The sequence below is a fragment of the Bufo bufo genome, chromosome 2 (genome assembly GCF_905171765.1).
Source record: "Bufo bufo chromosome 2, aBufBuf1.1, whole genome shotgun sequence".
NCBI lineage: Eukaryota > Metazoa > Chordata > Amphibia > Anura > Bufonidae > Bufo > Bufo bufo.
In genome coordinates, this window is record NC_053390.1 from 278,219,995 (window position 1) to 278,235,742 (window position 15,748).

General features: G+C 42.6%; 1 protein-coding gene across 1 annotated transcript in view; it reads right to left on the minus strand.

The window, feature by feature from the left end:
• SGSM1 (small G protein signaling modulator 1) overlaps positions 1 to 15,748 on the minus strand; it is a 273,270-nt gene that overhangs the window by 61,471 nt on the left and 196,051 nt on the right. The window contains exons 15-16 of the mRNA XM_040419686.1: positions 10,000 to 10,064; positions 950 to 1,095 (exon numbers count right to left, since the gene is read on the minus strand). Of these exons, the coding sequence (XP_040275620.1) occupies positions 950 to 1,095; positions 10,000 to 10,064 (211 nt within the window). The remainder of the gene's footprint in view (positions 1 to 949; positions 1,096 to 9,999; positions 10,065 to 15,748) is intronic.

Consider the following 15,748-nt stretch of genomic DNA (forward strand, 5'->3'; position numbering starts at 1 on the left):
CAGAATAGAGATCACTCTGTTCATGTGAATACGCAGGATCTCCTCTGACTCTGCCTTGATAAGCATATTGTCTAGGTATGAGACGTCCTCTAGACAAAAACACCACAATGGTTTAGAGACAATCTTGGAAGCTGTAAAAATACCAGAAGGAAGGAGCTACAATTAAAAATGTTAGATCCTTGAACCCCGTCTGGTGGGTGGCATCTTTCAGATCCACAATATCATGTTGCCATGTATCTGTTCCAAAGTGCATGGTACAAAATAACAGAACATAATTTAAAAACAGGTGAATTTCTGAAGGTCTTATTGGTATCAGTTTATTGTCATCGCTTTTGGCCAGGGCACCATTATTAAGTGCATTTATGTCTGGGGCACCTAATGGGGGCATTCCAGCTGCTTCACCTTTTATTGGGGTACATGCTGGCTATAATTGAAACATTTTATAACTGAAGCAAATAATGGCCGCACCCTGGCTGCACACTGTTACTTGGGGCACTCTCTGTTATGGTTATTGAAGACATTTCTGGTCAGTTTACCATTAAGGAGCATACTAAGACTGATATACTGAGTATGGTAAAACTTTCCGGCGAGGTCACTGCATACTGGGGAACTCTCTGGCTGGGCCACTTTCTATTGGAGCATTTTTTGACAGGCATTTTGCGTTCTTCTCTTGTATGTTTCCAAATGCCCTGTACCAGTAATTGTGTGGGTCCCAACAGAGCAGACCAAAAAAATCTAGGATTTAAATGTTATTTATGGGAAGACCCCTATAACTTTTGATGTGGTCCATTTAAGTAGCACAATATGTGGGGTTGTGCACCCCTGGCCTATATAGTGTACATAAATTCCCCAGTAGAAGTTAAAATGCTATGAAGCTTAAATAATATCTACAATTTGCACTGTGTTCAAGCAACAGGAAGCAATTTTCCATGAAAACTTATTTACTCACCGTACTATCTTCCAAATATTGTTTCCACATATCTGAAGTAAGACCAAAGCTTGCATCAACTGGGACATTATGATACACTATTTTGTGATTTACCAACGCAGATAAATGTGTTCTCACAGTAGACAAATGTCTGCAGTAAGCAAGCCCTATAACAAAAATATAGGATTCATCTCTGAATAAAACAAGCATTTCTAAAATTTTTAGTTATGCATTCATCAAACCATATGGCAGCACACATGGCAAATTAACTACATTGAAAACCTGCCTTTAAGCACCAGTGCAATTAACATACGGCATAGTGATGATAAAAGCACAAAAGCTATGCCCACACCATGATCCAGAGGTAGACAGTTGTGACTCGCTGCAATCAATAGTGTCCACGGCATCTATGTGATCAAACCAAATTAGGAGACTTGTGACACAATTGCAAGGTCAAATGGTTAAATATGGCAATCAGGGGCCTAAAAAAAGCCTATATGTAGTTGCCTATTCCACTGTGCCTTAAGCAAGGCCTAATTGGTGTTTGTTAGTTTTTCACAGTCACTAATGAATTGGAATATGGTAATTTTATGTGTTATTTGATACAAGTTAAAATCATAGCTAGGAGAAGCTTAGTTGATGACTTGATCACCAGTATTTTGGAATTTGTGTAAACGGGGTAGTAATGGTGATTTTTAGTTAAAACTTAACTTTTAATTATTAAAGTAGAATAAGTCCCTAAGTGCTATAATTAGATACAAAGAAAAAGTGCATAATGACACAAGGGATACAAAAAATGCTTGGTGCACGGCGGCACCTTATAGATTCAAAATAAATTAGTGCACGGCGGCACCATAAGTAACCAGTGGTCCTACCGTTTCAGCCACGGTCCTCTGGTCTTTAAAGATGTCCAACGCAGGAAGGTTTGCTGTGGAAAAGAGCGAATGGGGCCCGGCGGGGATGTTAATGGGTTAAGAGTACCTAGACAGCCCTAATATATGGGTGCTATCTCGGCCCTAGCATCCTATTCACGGAGCACCCGTTCTAATAAGAACGACCCCGTCCGGAACCTTGCCCTTTTGCTACTTGGCCCTATTGTGCCCTAGTGTAGCTAGTCCCTAGCTACACTAGGGCACAATAGGGCCAAGTAGCAAAAGGGCAAGGTTCCGTTCTTATTAGAACGGGTGCTCCGTGAATAGGATGCTAGGGCCGAGATAGCACCCATATATTAGGGCTGTCTAGGTACTCTTAACCCATTAACATCCCCGCCGGGCCCCATTCGCTCTTTTCCACAGCAAACCTTCCTGCGTTGGACATCTTTAAAGACCAGAGGACCGTGGCTGAAACGGTAGGACCACTGGTTACTTATGGTGCCGCCGTGAACTAATTTATTTTGAATCTATAAGGTGCCGCCGTGCACCAAGCATTTTTTGTATCCCTTGTGTCATTATGCACTTTTTCTTTGTATCTAATTATAGCACTTAGGGACTTATTCTACTTTAATAATTAAAAGTTAAGTTTTAACTAAAAATCACCATTACTACCCCGTTTACACAAGTTAAAATCATAAATAAATCTTTCCAAGTGGGACGAAATCAATACATTTTAACCAAATTGAATCTAATTGTTAAAGACTATGTACACCTTTGGGGGCAATTTTTTTTAGTATTCTATTATACTAATTTTGAGCTAAATATAATTGTAATAACTTTATTAAGAATATTCAGCCGTTCTGTCACCATGGGTTAACTGTTTGTCTAGCTGTGTGAATTGTACTTTCACTTTGTGCCCTCATAAGATAAGAATTAAGCTATAAGAGTGTTTAGGAGGTCAGAGATTATAGATAAGGAGCTTGACTTAACAGAGTAAAAATATAGAGTCTGCTACTGGATAATCTCAAGGCTCTACAGAGAAAGTTGCTCAACATTTTTAATAAAGACAAATTGAAATATTATTTTTAGCTCAAAATGTGTACAATAAAACAAATAAAGTCCCTAAAGGTGTACATAACCTTTAAAGCAGATAAAATAGAGAATAAACACATTTTATATAATAAAAAGAGCATTTAAAGTGTGTGTGTCTTGTCATTTAGTCTTTTTTTTTATATGTAGGGACAATGTGACATATGAAGTATTTCTCTAATATACTTTACTGGGGAATTTTATTAGAAAACAGTAAAGTGTTCCCTTATCAACTACTAGTGAAGTATTTCTAAAAATTCTGTCTTCATCATTCTACTGAACACTGAAGATGGATAAGTGTATTAACTGGTTTCCCTTCCCCAGCCTCCCTACCTATGCATTGCATGTCTAATATATTTTACTAAAATAATATGCTCTATACTGCATCTTATCTGTTGTCAGCACTGATTGCTGGCAGCAATATTCCCCTCTATCTCTTCCCACTGCCTCTCTGGTTATCTCTGGGAAGATAAGGAAAGGAGTAGGGCTGCAGCTATCAGTGCTGACAGTAAATATATAGGAATATAGTACATGTTCCTCTCCCTATCTTCCCAGCATTAACTAGAGAGATGCTGGGAAGACAGAAGGGAGATGAAATGCTGTATGGAGCATAAAACATACCTTTTTAGTCAAAATAAATTAGACATGCAAGGCAAGGGTAGAGAGTTTTAGGGCAGGGACACCAGAGACAGGCTGGGAAGCATAGCATTATTCTTTTCCGGCATTGAGTTCCGTCCTAGGGGCTCTATACCGGAAACAAACTGATCAGTTTTATCCTAATGCATTCTGAATGGAGAGCAACCCGTTCAGGGTGTCTTCAGTTCAGTCTTTTTGCTTTTTCAGGACGGAGATAATACCGCAGCATGCGGAACACTTGCCGGAATGCCGAATCCGGCATTTTTTCCCATTGAAATGCATTAATGCCGGATCCGGCCCTGAGTGTTCCGGCAAAACGGATCCGGTATTGCGGTCTGCGCATGCTCAGACCGCAAAAAATGTGAAAAAAATAAATGCCGGATCCGTTTTTCCGGATGACAAATGCCATCAGTTTGCATACATTTGACGGATCCGGAAGGCAGTTCCGGCGACTGAACTGCTTCCCGGAATCCTCTACCGCAAGAGTGAAAGTACCCTTACAGTTATCTGTCTACACCGTTCAGTACAATATTGAAAACAAGTTTCTTAGCAATGCTCAGTTAGAGGGTTCGGAGGATAAGGGAACACTTTAGAAGCTGTTTTCTAACAGCTTTTAACAGTATTCTCTAATAAAGTATATTAAAAAACACTTAACATTACTGCCCCTACACAATAAAAAAAATAAACAAATAAAATGACAGTTACACATTAAGAAAAACTATACATATTAGATATCCCCATAAATGCCATGGCCAACAGAATAATGTTAATACAGTATTTGTGCTGCACATCAAATGAAAGCAAAGAGATGTATACCCCAAAATATTGCTATTAAATACAGATGGTGCCATAAAAAGAGCTCTCATGTACTGTTCATATGTAAATGGGAAATTTATAAAAAGTTATGGCCTTCAGAATGCAGTTGAGATACGGTAAAATGAAAAAAATACTGCATCCTTAAAGGGAGTCTTTCACCTATACTGACCATAATAGAACACTAACACCATTATCAGCATATAGTCCCCATATTTGAATGCTACTTACTGTTTAGCTGTCCGTCGCTTATTTTCTTCAAAAAACTGTTTTATTCAATATGCAAATTAGGTCTGAAGGTGGCAAGGGGCGGCGTTCAAGCGACCGGTGCCAAGGTCCCTCGTAGCTATTCATATGAAACCCCTCCCCTTTCACCTCTCTGGCCTGCCCTACGTTCATCATAAATCCAGCACCAGTGCCGTTCACAAGATCCGCCGCGCCTGCGCACTTCATTCCCCATTCTGGCACATGTGCATTAAACCCTCTTGTGCCTCTGCCCATAATGGGGAATGAAGTGCACAGGCGCGGCGGATCTTGTGAACGGCGCTGGATTTCTGAAGAACCTAGGGCGGGCCAGAGGGGTGAAAGTGGAGGGGTTTCATATGAATAGCGACGAGGGGCCTGGGCACCGGCCGCTTGAACCCCGCCCCTGGGCACCTTCAGACCTAATTTGCATATTGAATAAAAGTGTTTTTTGAAGAAAATAAGCGACGGACAGCTAAACAGTAAGTAGCATTCCAATATGGGGACTATAATGCTGATAATGGTGTTAGTGTTCTATAATGGTCAGTATAGGTGAAAGACTCCCTTTAAAAGAACACTAAGGAACAAATGAACAATAAAGTAAACTGGAGATACTATTGCCCCCACTGTTTGTCAGTCTGCAGGTTATTCTGTATATCATGGGTTTATCTTTTCTGATCTGTTCATGAACAGATTCATGTTAGCCAAAGGAGTGAGGCTTAAGTGGTTGTCCAGCCCCTTGAATTTTTTTTACCAAAAACTTTGAACTATAAAATAACAAAGTAAGTATACTTACCTTACCAATTCCATGCCGCTCCTGGCTGACACTTCATGGATCTCCTGCTAGTCCCTGCATCCTGTGCTCCAGTGAAGACGTTTTGACATGGACACGAGACTGCAGCAGCCAAACTCTGATTGTATTGTGGGGGATGGGTAATAAATTACTCAAGTTGCTATTTAATAGCTTGTAAACTTTTGGTAAACTGTTAAACTAAAGTTTTGTCAGTGGCAGTTTGTAGACAGAGTCTGAACTCCAACTTATGTGGCGTATTTCAGCAAAGATGACGGACACACGGTTTAAAGAGGAAATTTAAATTAAATGATCTGCTGACATACAGTATTTAGCTCAGATTAAAGATGCCAAAAGTTTTTTTCTTTCTCCTTCCCCTTTTAGAAATAAACCGAGGGCTGCAAATGTCCTTTTTGTGGATATCCTGCAACTAATAAAAATTATAATAGTGTAAATCCGTACGGTTGTTTTGCCCTGCAGTGCACAGATTGTACTTACACGGCACTCCACCAACAAAAAGCGTATCTACGATATCCTCCGCAGCTGGTTAGATTTTTCGCGGCGAAGATCCACGTTCATACACCACCAAACAGGGCTAAAACCACGGACTTGATTTCAGCACACACCAGATGAGTCTGCTAGTATTCCCAATTTCTTTTCCTTAAAAGTTTCTGTGGATACAAGTGGCTCCTACCATAGTGAAGCTCCGATGACTGTTTTAAAAGGTTTATTTAGTACATACTTACAAACATGCACTTTAAAATTCGCATTAAAAATCCCAGCGTCTTATTCTTTGCCCTCTGTATCCACAGAAACTTTTAAGGGAATACTAGCAGACTCATCTGGTGTGTGCTGGAATCAAGTCCGTGGTTTTAGCCCTGTTTGGTGGTGTATGAACGTGGATCTTCGCCGCGAAAAATCTAACCAGCTGCGGAGGATATCGTAGATACGCTTTTTGTTAGTGGAGTGCCATGTAAGTACAATCTGTGCACTGCAGGGCAAAACAACCGTACGGATTTACACTATTATAATTTTTATTAGTTGCAGGATATCCACAAAAAGGACATTTGCAGCCCTCGGTTTATTTCTAAAAGGAGAAAGAGAAAGAAAAAAACTGTTTATATACTGTCTTTTTATGACACGCGCGGTCCAAACCCTATATATATAGTGCATGAAAGTGTGATTCACCCCACAACACTCCTCGGACCTGAAGCGGAACATTTTTGCGGACTGGTGACTAGATATCTTTCTTTTTTACTAAAGATGCCAAAAGACTGATAATCAGGCTGATTATCAGGGATGAGCATTTCTATAAATGCTTGTTTCCAATAATTGACCAGTGTAAAAGGTAGGGATCGACCGATTATCGGTTTTACTGATATTATCGGCCGATATTCAGGATTTTGACAGTTATCGGTATCGGCATCTATTTTGCCGATATACCGATAACTTATTGGGAACACAGAACGCGCTGCTCTCAGCGCTCTCCATGTTCCCTCAGCAGCACAGGGGAGAAGGAAGCAATGTCTCCCTCCCCCTGTGCTGCTGCTGCCGCCAATTAGAGGAGAGAGGACAAAAGAAGGGGAGGGGCTGTGGCCACCGCTCCACCAATGAAGATAAGTCTTTCATTAATTCATATACCGGAGGCGGGAGCTGGCTGTAGAATCACATAGCCGGCTCCCGACCTCTATGAGCGGTAGCTGCGATCTGCGTAGTTAACCCCTTAGGTGCCACGGATCGCAGCTACCGCTCATAGAGGTCGGGAGCCAGCTATATGATTCTGCAGCCAGCTCCCGCCTCCTGTATATGAATTAATGAGAGATTTCTCTTCATTGGTGGCGCAGTGCGCCCCCCCCCAAGCCCCCCAGAATTAATCATTGGTGGCGCAGTGCGCCCCCCACCCCCATCCCATATTAAAAATGTTGGTGGCGCAGTGCGCCCCCCCCCCCAAGCCCCCCCCCCCCCAGTATTAATCATTGGTGGCAGTGGCCACAGGATCCCCTCTCCCCTGCTCCTCCAATCGGAGCCCCAGCAGTGTAACCCTGGGGCTCCGATCGGTTACCATGGCAGCCAAGACGCTACTGAAGCCCTGGCTGCAAATGTTTAGCTCCATGCTGCTGTGTGCACAAAGCACAGAGCAGCAGGGACAGTGTGAGATCCTATTCACCCTGATAGAGATCTATCTAGTCCCTAAGGGGGCTAAAAGTTAGTAAAAAAAAAAAAACACAAAAATATTAAGTATAAATGAATCAGAAAGATTTACAAAAAAAATAAAAAAAATAAAAAATTCCCAGAATATCGGTATAAATTATCGGCTATCGGCCTGAAAGTTCACAAATTATCGGTATCGGCCCTAAAAAATCTATATCGGTCGATCCCTAGTAAAAGGTGTTGGTGATCACCGATGAATGAGAAAATGCTTGTTCATCGGGCACCAGGCACCAAAAATCATTGTTATTGTGCACCACATTGTGCCGTCTAAAACACGATCTGCTGCCCAGAAACAATGGCTTGAGCCCATACAGCGGAAGTGAATGCTGCGTGTAAATGCAGCCCACATCTCCACTGACGATCAAGCAATTAGTGGGACTGTATTGTTCATTTCTGATCATTTACATCAACATATCTGTCCATGTAAAAGGACCTTGAAAGTCATGTCTAGAACAAAGGAGGTGCAGCTTTACAGAGTGCCTGACCTACTTTTGTCTTGCAATTTCTAGGACTGGAAATCTCTGACACAAAATTCTAGTAAAAGATACACTGACTTGAAAGGCTTTGCTTTCAGAAGTTGTGTCTGAGCAGTGCTAAATGGCTATGACATGTTTTAGTTTTGAAAAAAATGGAAAAGGACTAAATTCAAAAATTCCAACAATGCAATCTTCTGTATATCTATGACAGGTCAGCTATCACATCTAGGTGGATTTCTCCTTTAAGGAGCAACAATAAAGGTGGATTTAGACCCAAATATTCAGGCAGATTATCGGGAACAAACACTTGTTCCCAACAATATGCCCGTCTTAATGTGCAGCAGATCACCCGATAAACACGAAAAACGCTTGTTCATTGGGTGATCCTGTCGTTCCTGCAGGCGCATAAATTATGGCTTCTGAGCAGCAGATCGTGCTGTCTAAACAGAGATCTGCTGCCCAGAAATAATGCAACTGTATGAGGATGAGGGATCGCAATAGCGATCCCTCATTCTCATACTGTGAAGGTGATGCGATTCACCTCCACTGAACGAGCAGCCGACTGTTGGGATGTTCAATTCCAAACTATATTGGTGTGGAGTCACCAATTCTGCAACAGGTGAGTGGATGGATGGATAGTGTAACAAACATATTTCATTTGAAATTGATTATTTGTGTTTCTTATATTCATGCTCAAAGAGTTAATGGCCAAATTGTAGTCTTCTGGCCAATTAAAGACCTCCTAATGGATTATGGCCTCACATTCTTTCTCTGAGACTGGACAATGTGAGTTGAGGCTTATGGGATTGTTACACTCCATCTTGCCTTTGTTTGAAGAGACTGAAAATGAGCCTGGACCCATCTACCTCCGGGCACCAAATGGATTGGCAGAAGGGCAGGAACATCTAATAACATTATATGTTAACCGATTGGGCAAAACAAACATAGAATGTGTTTGCCCAGGAAAAGTAAAAAAAACAAAAAAACACCTGGATATGTGTGGGGGAAAGTCTGAATGTGTAGCTATGCATAATTGTAGCTCCCTGGATTAAAGGTGTACAAGAACTGAACGCCAAGGTCCACTGGCATGAATACCTGAACCACATCTTTTATGGACGCGAGTTCAGTTTTTATGTAAACCCTTTTTATTTTACCTCCCTTTCTATTGGTCTTCTGTAACTGTAACTTGTATGCACTGTTGTTAAATCATATTGAACCATTAAGTTATATAGTTGCTGTATTGTCTTTTTGATAGAATCTAATTATATTTAATTTTGCAATCTACTAAAGCAGTGTATTGGCTTGGTTGCAGTAGATAGGAAAATTCCTAGCATAGGTAGGAGTCCCAGCAGGTAAGTACGGGGTCCCATAGAGTAGAGTACCGCACCCGACTTTGTAAAGCCTGGGGAAGTATGGGCATAGCCCTCTGTATTGACTCACAGGAAAACAAGCATAGGCCTAGCCAAGAAGGAGTGAGTGAAAAGTGGTGTCTGGTGAAATGTGGCCTGACAGATGGATAGATAACTCAGTGGTTAGCAGTGGTGCCTGGCAGCGTGGGGGGCCCTGGGTTCAAATCTGACTATGGGCAACATCTGTATCTTCTCCCCATGTTTGCTTGGGTTTCCTCTTGGCACTCCAGTTTCCTCCCACATGCCAACTCCTGATAGGCAATGTAGATTTTGAGCTTCACTGGGGAAAGTGAGCGATGACAACAAAATGTTGGCACTACATAGGCTAGAAATACATGATACATAGACAGATCGATGAAAATAAAGACTAAAGGTTATAGACAGTCTATATAAACATGCTTAAATAATGCAGTAACAAGTTTCCCCATGTGTTTAAGGATCAAAACTAAACCAAAGGGTCTATTTGAGAACACAGTTGGCTTTTTTTCCAATTACAAATATTTATAAAACAAAACACTGTAAATATACTTACACCCATAGAATGCTCTGGAGACAATCTGATACTTCATATTGTCGCATAACAATTTAAGAGGAGCTCTTAAATGAAAATGGTTTCAAGTTAGAACATTTTTTATGCTAAAATACTAAAAGTCTTTAGTCAACCTACCATCTTTATATGTATATATGACCATGTTTACATTTTGTAAGGTGAAACTTTATAGTAGATACATATATATAGAATTAAACGGGTTGTGCAGGGGGTTTATGTTGATGACCTGTCATCCAACTCCCGGCCCCCTCACAGAGCAGCTGTTTGAAGAGGAGATGGCGCCCATGCAAGCAATGCTTCCCATTCAAAATTAAACTGCGTGTCATCTTGCTTGCAGCAGCACAATGTAATTACAATTGCTGGTCCCATTCAAGTGAAATTTGTACACTGCACCGCCACTACAAGCAAGATGACACGCAACATAATCTTGAATAGGAAGCAGTGATCGCACAAGCGCAACTACCCCTTGAAAGAACGTCGGGGTACAGAGAGTCAAACCCCCGCTGATCTGATAATGATGACATCTCCTCATTATAGGTCATCAATATAAACCCCCTGCCCAACCCCTTTTAATCTTTATTAAAAAATGAGTAATAATCGCCAGGAGCTGCAGGTTTCAGATCTAAAAATCTGCCAGAATTCCTTGTTATTTAAAGGCCCTTTTAAAAGGATAGGGACAATTATCAGCGAGCAATGATTATACGAATGCTCATTTTCAAAAATTGCTCTGTGTAAAGTTGCCACTGTTCACCTGACAAACAAGATTCATTGTGTCCTTAGTGATGTGGCAGCAAAAATCAATATCTGTGGGCAGCACATTGCCCTGTTTAAACAGGGATGTGTTGCTGACAATCAATGAATCTGTGATGAACGATTGCAGTATGTAAATGCAGCTGAGCAAACTGGCAAGAATTGGGTACGAACAATTCATTTCTGAAAACTGCCCTGGGTATGGCGCCATGTGAAAGGGTCCTAAATGCCTTTGCAATGCTTTCTCTAGTGATTTGTATTCTCGGAATTGTAGATTTATATCTATGAAACTGGCTGACCTGTTGTGCATGTGCGCTTTGCAGCTGAAGACATCTATGTTGGTCCCATGTTCATATATGCCTGCATTGCTAAGAAAAATTAGGGTTCAATATATGCAAATCAGCCTCTAAGAGCAACCAGGGTGTTGCCATTACACCTAGAGGCTCAACTCTCTATGTAACTGCCACGTCCTCTCCACTTTGCTTGACAGGGCCAGTGTCACAGCCAGTCAGCTGAGAAGCGCTCACAGGAGCTTCTCAGATCCTCCTTGAATTTCTTTGTTTTGGTTTAGTTTCTCATCTCGTTAGTCTATCTCAGCTGTCATGCAGTTGGACTGATTGCTACCCTTTAAGTTCCTCCCCATAATGCAGTAGTGTGCGGCTGATACAACTTCCTGGAGTGTGTGTGCATGCTGTTCCCAGTTCCCAGTTCCCAGTCCTCAGTCGTCAGTCGTCTGCAAGATAAGTGCTGTTTATGTATTTATGATTTTGTCTTTTCTGGATCCAGGTGACCCTGACTCCCTCCGTGTCAGTGTAGGGAGCCGGTGGTCGTGTCCCTTCACTATTGTAGGGTCTTCAGGTAATAGATAGCCGAGGAACGTGGATATGCGGCCATCCACCTTTGGGGTGTTCGCATAGGCTGAGCAGTGAGGGAGAGCGGCAGGTCTATTGCAGGGGTCTCCCTTTGTTCCTTAGTTGTGGATCCAGAGAGACATTGTTTATATGGTATTGTCTTGTTTCCTGTACACCATCCGTGACATTATCAGCCGCCAAAACCGTCTCAAGCATGGATCCGGTTTCACTTTTGGCTGAACGCTTTCAGGGTCTTTCTTTGGAGGTAGCTGATCTCCGTAGGACTTTTTCTCAGTTTCAAGTGACCGGTTCAGCTTGCGTTCATGGAGTTTGTGCTGAGCCTAAGATCTCGCTCCCGGATACGTTCTCCGGGGGTAGTGAGAATTTTGTGCATTTTAGAGAGGCTTGCAAACTCCATTTTCGCCTTCTTCCCCATTCTTCTGGTGATGAAGAACGGAGGGTGGGGATCATTATATCGCTGCTCAGGGGTAACGCTCAGTCCTGGGCCTTTTCGCTGCCGGAGGGGGCACGGCCCCTTCGTTCAGTGGATGAATTCTTTTTAGCCCTGGGTCAGATATATGATGATCCGGATCGTATTGCTCTGGCTGAGTCTAGACTACGTCTGTTATGCCAGGGTAAACAATCCGCAGAGATATACTGTTCAGAATTTCGGAGATGGGCAGCAGATACGGGTTGGAATGATGCTGCACTCCGAAGTCAATTTTGCTATGGTCTTTCAGAGGGATTGAAAGATGCATTTGCCTTTCATGAAAGACCTACCTCCTTGGATTCTGCTATATCTCAGGCTGTTCGTATTGACAGGCGTCTTAGAGAGAGAGGAGAGATCTCTCCTTCCTGTCATACTCAGTCCCGGGACAGTGCAGCGGTCTCATTCTGTGCACAGGGGTCTCAGTCGCTGTCAGCCCCTTCTGAGCAGGAGTCCATGCAGCTGGGGTTGATTGCCTCTGACAATAGAAGATTCAGCCCGCAGGGGAGGGTTTGTTTTTGTTGTGGAGGTATAAATCATCTGGCAAATGTTTGTCCCTCTAGGAGATTCAGGCAGTTTTCTGGGAGTAATAAAGAGACAAAAAGGAAAAAATCTTTTAAAAATGTTCCGTCTGTTACTATAGGCAGGGTTGAGGCGGAAATTGAAGGTTTTCCGTTTGCTTGTAGTTCCCGTTTTGTCCTGCCTGCTAGGGTGGCGCTAGAGAGCAAGAGCATTTTTTGTGAGATTTTTGTGGATAGTGGAGCAGCTGTCAACCTCATTGATAATCAATTTGCAATAACTCATGGTTTCCAGGTATGCACTTTGGGAAAGGATATTCCTGTTTTTGCTATTGATTCAGCTCCACTTTCTCAGAAATCATTAAAGGGCATAGTTCACAATATCCGTTTAATTGTGAGTGATGCTCATGTTGAGGATGTGTCATGTTTCGTCCTTAGCGGTTTGCCTACTCCTCTAGTGTTGGGGCTACCCTGGCTCACTAAACATAACCCCACCATTGATTGGCAAGCGAGGCAAATAAATGGTTGGAGTAACTTTTGCAGAGAGAATTGCCTCATAACATCTGTTTCTGAGGTTTCTACTAAGACTGTACCACCTTTCCTCTCTGAATTTTTGGATGTCTTCTCTGAGAGTGGAGTTCAGGGTTTACCTCCGCACAGGGAGTATGATTGCCCTATTAATCTCATCCCAGGCGCCAAGCTGCCTAAATCTCGTTTATACAATCTCTCCCAACCTGAGAGGGTCGCTATGCGGGCTTATATCTCTGAGAGTCTGAGAAAAGGACACATACGACCCTCGAAGTCACCTGTTGCCGCTGGTTTTTTCTTTGTTAAGAAAAAAGATGGTTCTTTAAGACCTTGTCTGGATTTCAGGGAGCTGAACAGTATCACTATTCGTGATCCTTATCCGCTTCCTCTGATCCCGGACCTGTTTAACCAGGTTGTTGGGGCTAAAGTCTTTTCCAAATTAGACCTAAGAGGGGCATACAACCTGGTTAGGGTCAGAGAAGGAGACGAATGGAAGACGGCTTTCAATACCCCTGAGGGCCATTTTGAGAATTTGGTTATGCTTTTTGGTTTGATGAATGCCCCAGCCGTTTTTCAGCATTTCGTCAACAGCATTTTTTATCATTTAATGGGAAAATTTGTATTAGTGTATTTGGATGACATTTTGATTTTTTCTCCTGATTTCAAGACTCATAAGGAACACTTACGTCAGGTCTTGCTCATCCTGCGGGAGAATAAATTATACGCAAAACTGGAAAAATGTGTGTTTGCGGTTCCAGAAATCCAATTTCTGGGGTTTCTTGTCTCCGCTTCTGGTTTTCGCATGGACCCCGAGAAGGTCTGCGCTGTGCTTGAGTGGGAGCTTCCTGAGAATCAGAAGGCGCTGATGCGTTTTTTGGGCTTTGCCAATTATTACAGGAAATTTATTTTGAATTATTCCTCTGTTGTTAAACCACTCACTGATATGACCAGAAAGGGGGTAGATTTTTCTTCCTGGTCGGTAGAGGCGCGTAAGGCCTTTTCTAATATCAAGGAGAGTTTTGCTTCCGCTCCCATCCTAGTACAACCTGATATTTCGTTACCCTTCATAGTTGAGGTTGATGCTTCTGAGGTAGGGGTGGGTGCGGTCTTGTCTCAGGGTTCCTCTCCTGCCAAATGGCAACCGTGTGCCTTTTTCTCAAAGAAACTCTCCTCCGCAGAGAGAAATTATGATGTGGGAGATAGGGAATTGTTGGCCATCAAGTTGGCTTTTGAGGAATGGCGCCATTGGCTAGAGGGAGCCAGACACCCTATTACCGTGTTTACTGACCATAAAAATCTGGCCTACTTGGAGTCAGCCAAGCGTCTGAACCCGAGACAGGCCAGATGGTCTTTGTTCTTTTCAAGGTTTAATTTTGTTGTTACGTTCCGCCCTGGGGTTAAGAATGTGAAGGCAGATGCCCTGTCACGTTGTTTTCCGGGAGGTGGGAATTTTGAAGACCCGGGTCCCATTTTGGCTGAAGGTGTGGTGGTCTCTGCTCTTTTTCCTGAATTGGAGGCAGAGGTGCAGGCAGCCCAGTCAGAAGCTCCTGATCTTTGTCCTCCTGGGAGGTTGTTTGTGCCTCTCGCTTTGAGACACAAGATTTTTAAAGAACACCACGACACGGTCCTTGCTGGGCACCCGGGGGCAAGAGCCACACTGGATCTCATCGCTCGGAGATTCTGGTGGCCTGCGCTTCGTAAGTCGGTTGAGGGTTTTGTGGCAGCTTGCGAGACTTGCGCTCGTGCCAAGGTCCCTCATTCACGGCCATCAGGTCCTCTCCTTCCTTTGCCCATTCCTTCCCGTCCTTGGACACATCTGTCCATGGACTTCATAACGGACTTGCCTCGTTCCTCGGGGAAGTCTGTGATTCTGGTGGTGGTGGACCGTTTTAGCAAAATGGTGCATTTTATCCCTTTTCCTGGTTTGCCCAATGCTAAGACGCTGGCGCAGGCATTTATTGACCACATTGTCAAATTGCATGGGATTCCTTCAGACATAGTCTCTGATAGGGGCACGCAGTTTGTTTCCAGATTCTGGAAGGCTTTCTGTTCTCGCTTGGGGATTCGGTTGTCATTCTCTTCTGCTTTCCATCCGCAGTCGAATGGCCAGACAGAGCGCGTCAATCAGAATCTGGAGACATATCTGCGCTGTTTTGTGGCGGAGAATCAGGAGGATTGGTGTTCTTTTTTGTCCCTTGCTGAGTTTGCTTTAACCACCTCAGCCCCCAGTGCTTAAACACCCTGAAAGACCAGGCCACTTTTTACACTTCTGACCTACACTACTTTCACCGTTTATTGCTCGGTCATGCAACTTACCACCCAAATGAATTTTACCTCCTTTTCTTCTCACTAATAGAGCTTTCATTTGGTGGTATTTCATTGCTGCTGACATTTTTACTTTTTTTGTTATTAATCGAAATTTAACGATTTTTTTGCAAAAAAATGACATTTTTCACTTTCAGTTGTAAAATTTTGCAAAAAAAACGACATCCATATAGAAATTTTGCTCTAAATTTATAGTTCTACATGTCTTTGATAAAAAAAAAAATGTTTGGGTAAAAAAAAAATGGTTTGGGTAAAAGTTATAGCGTTTACAA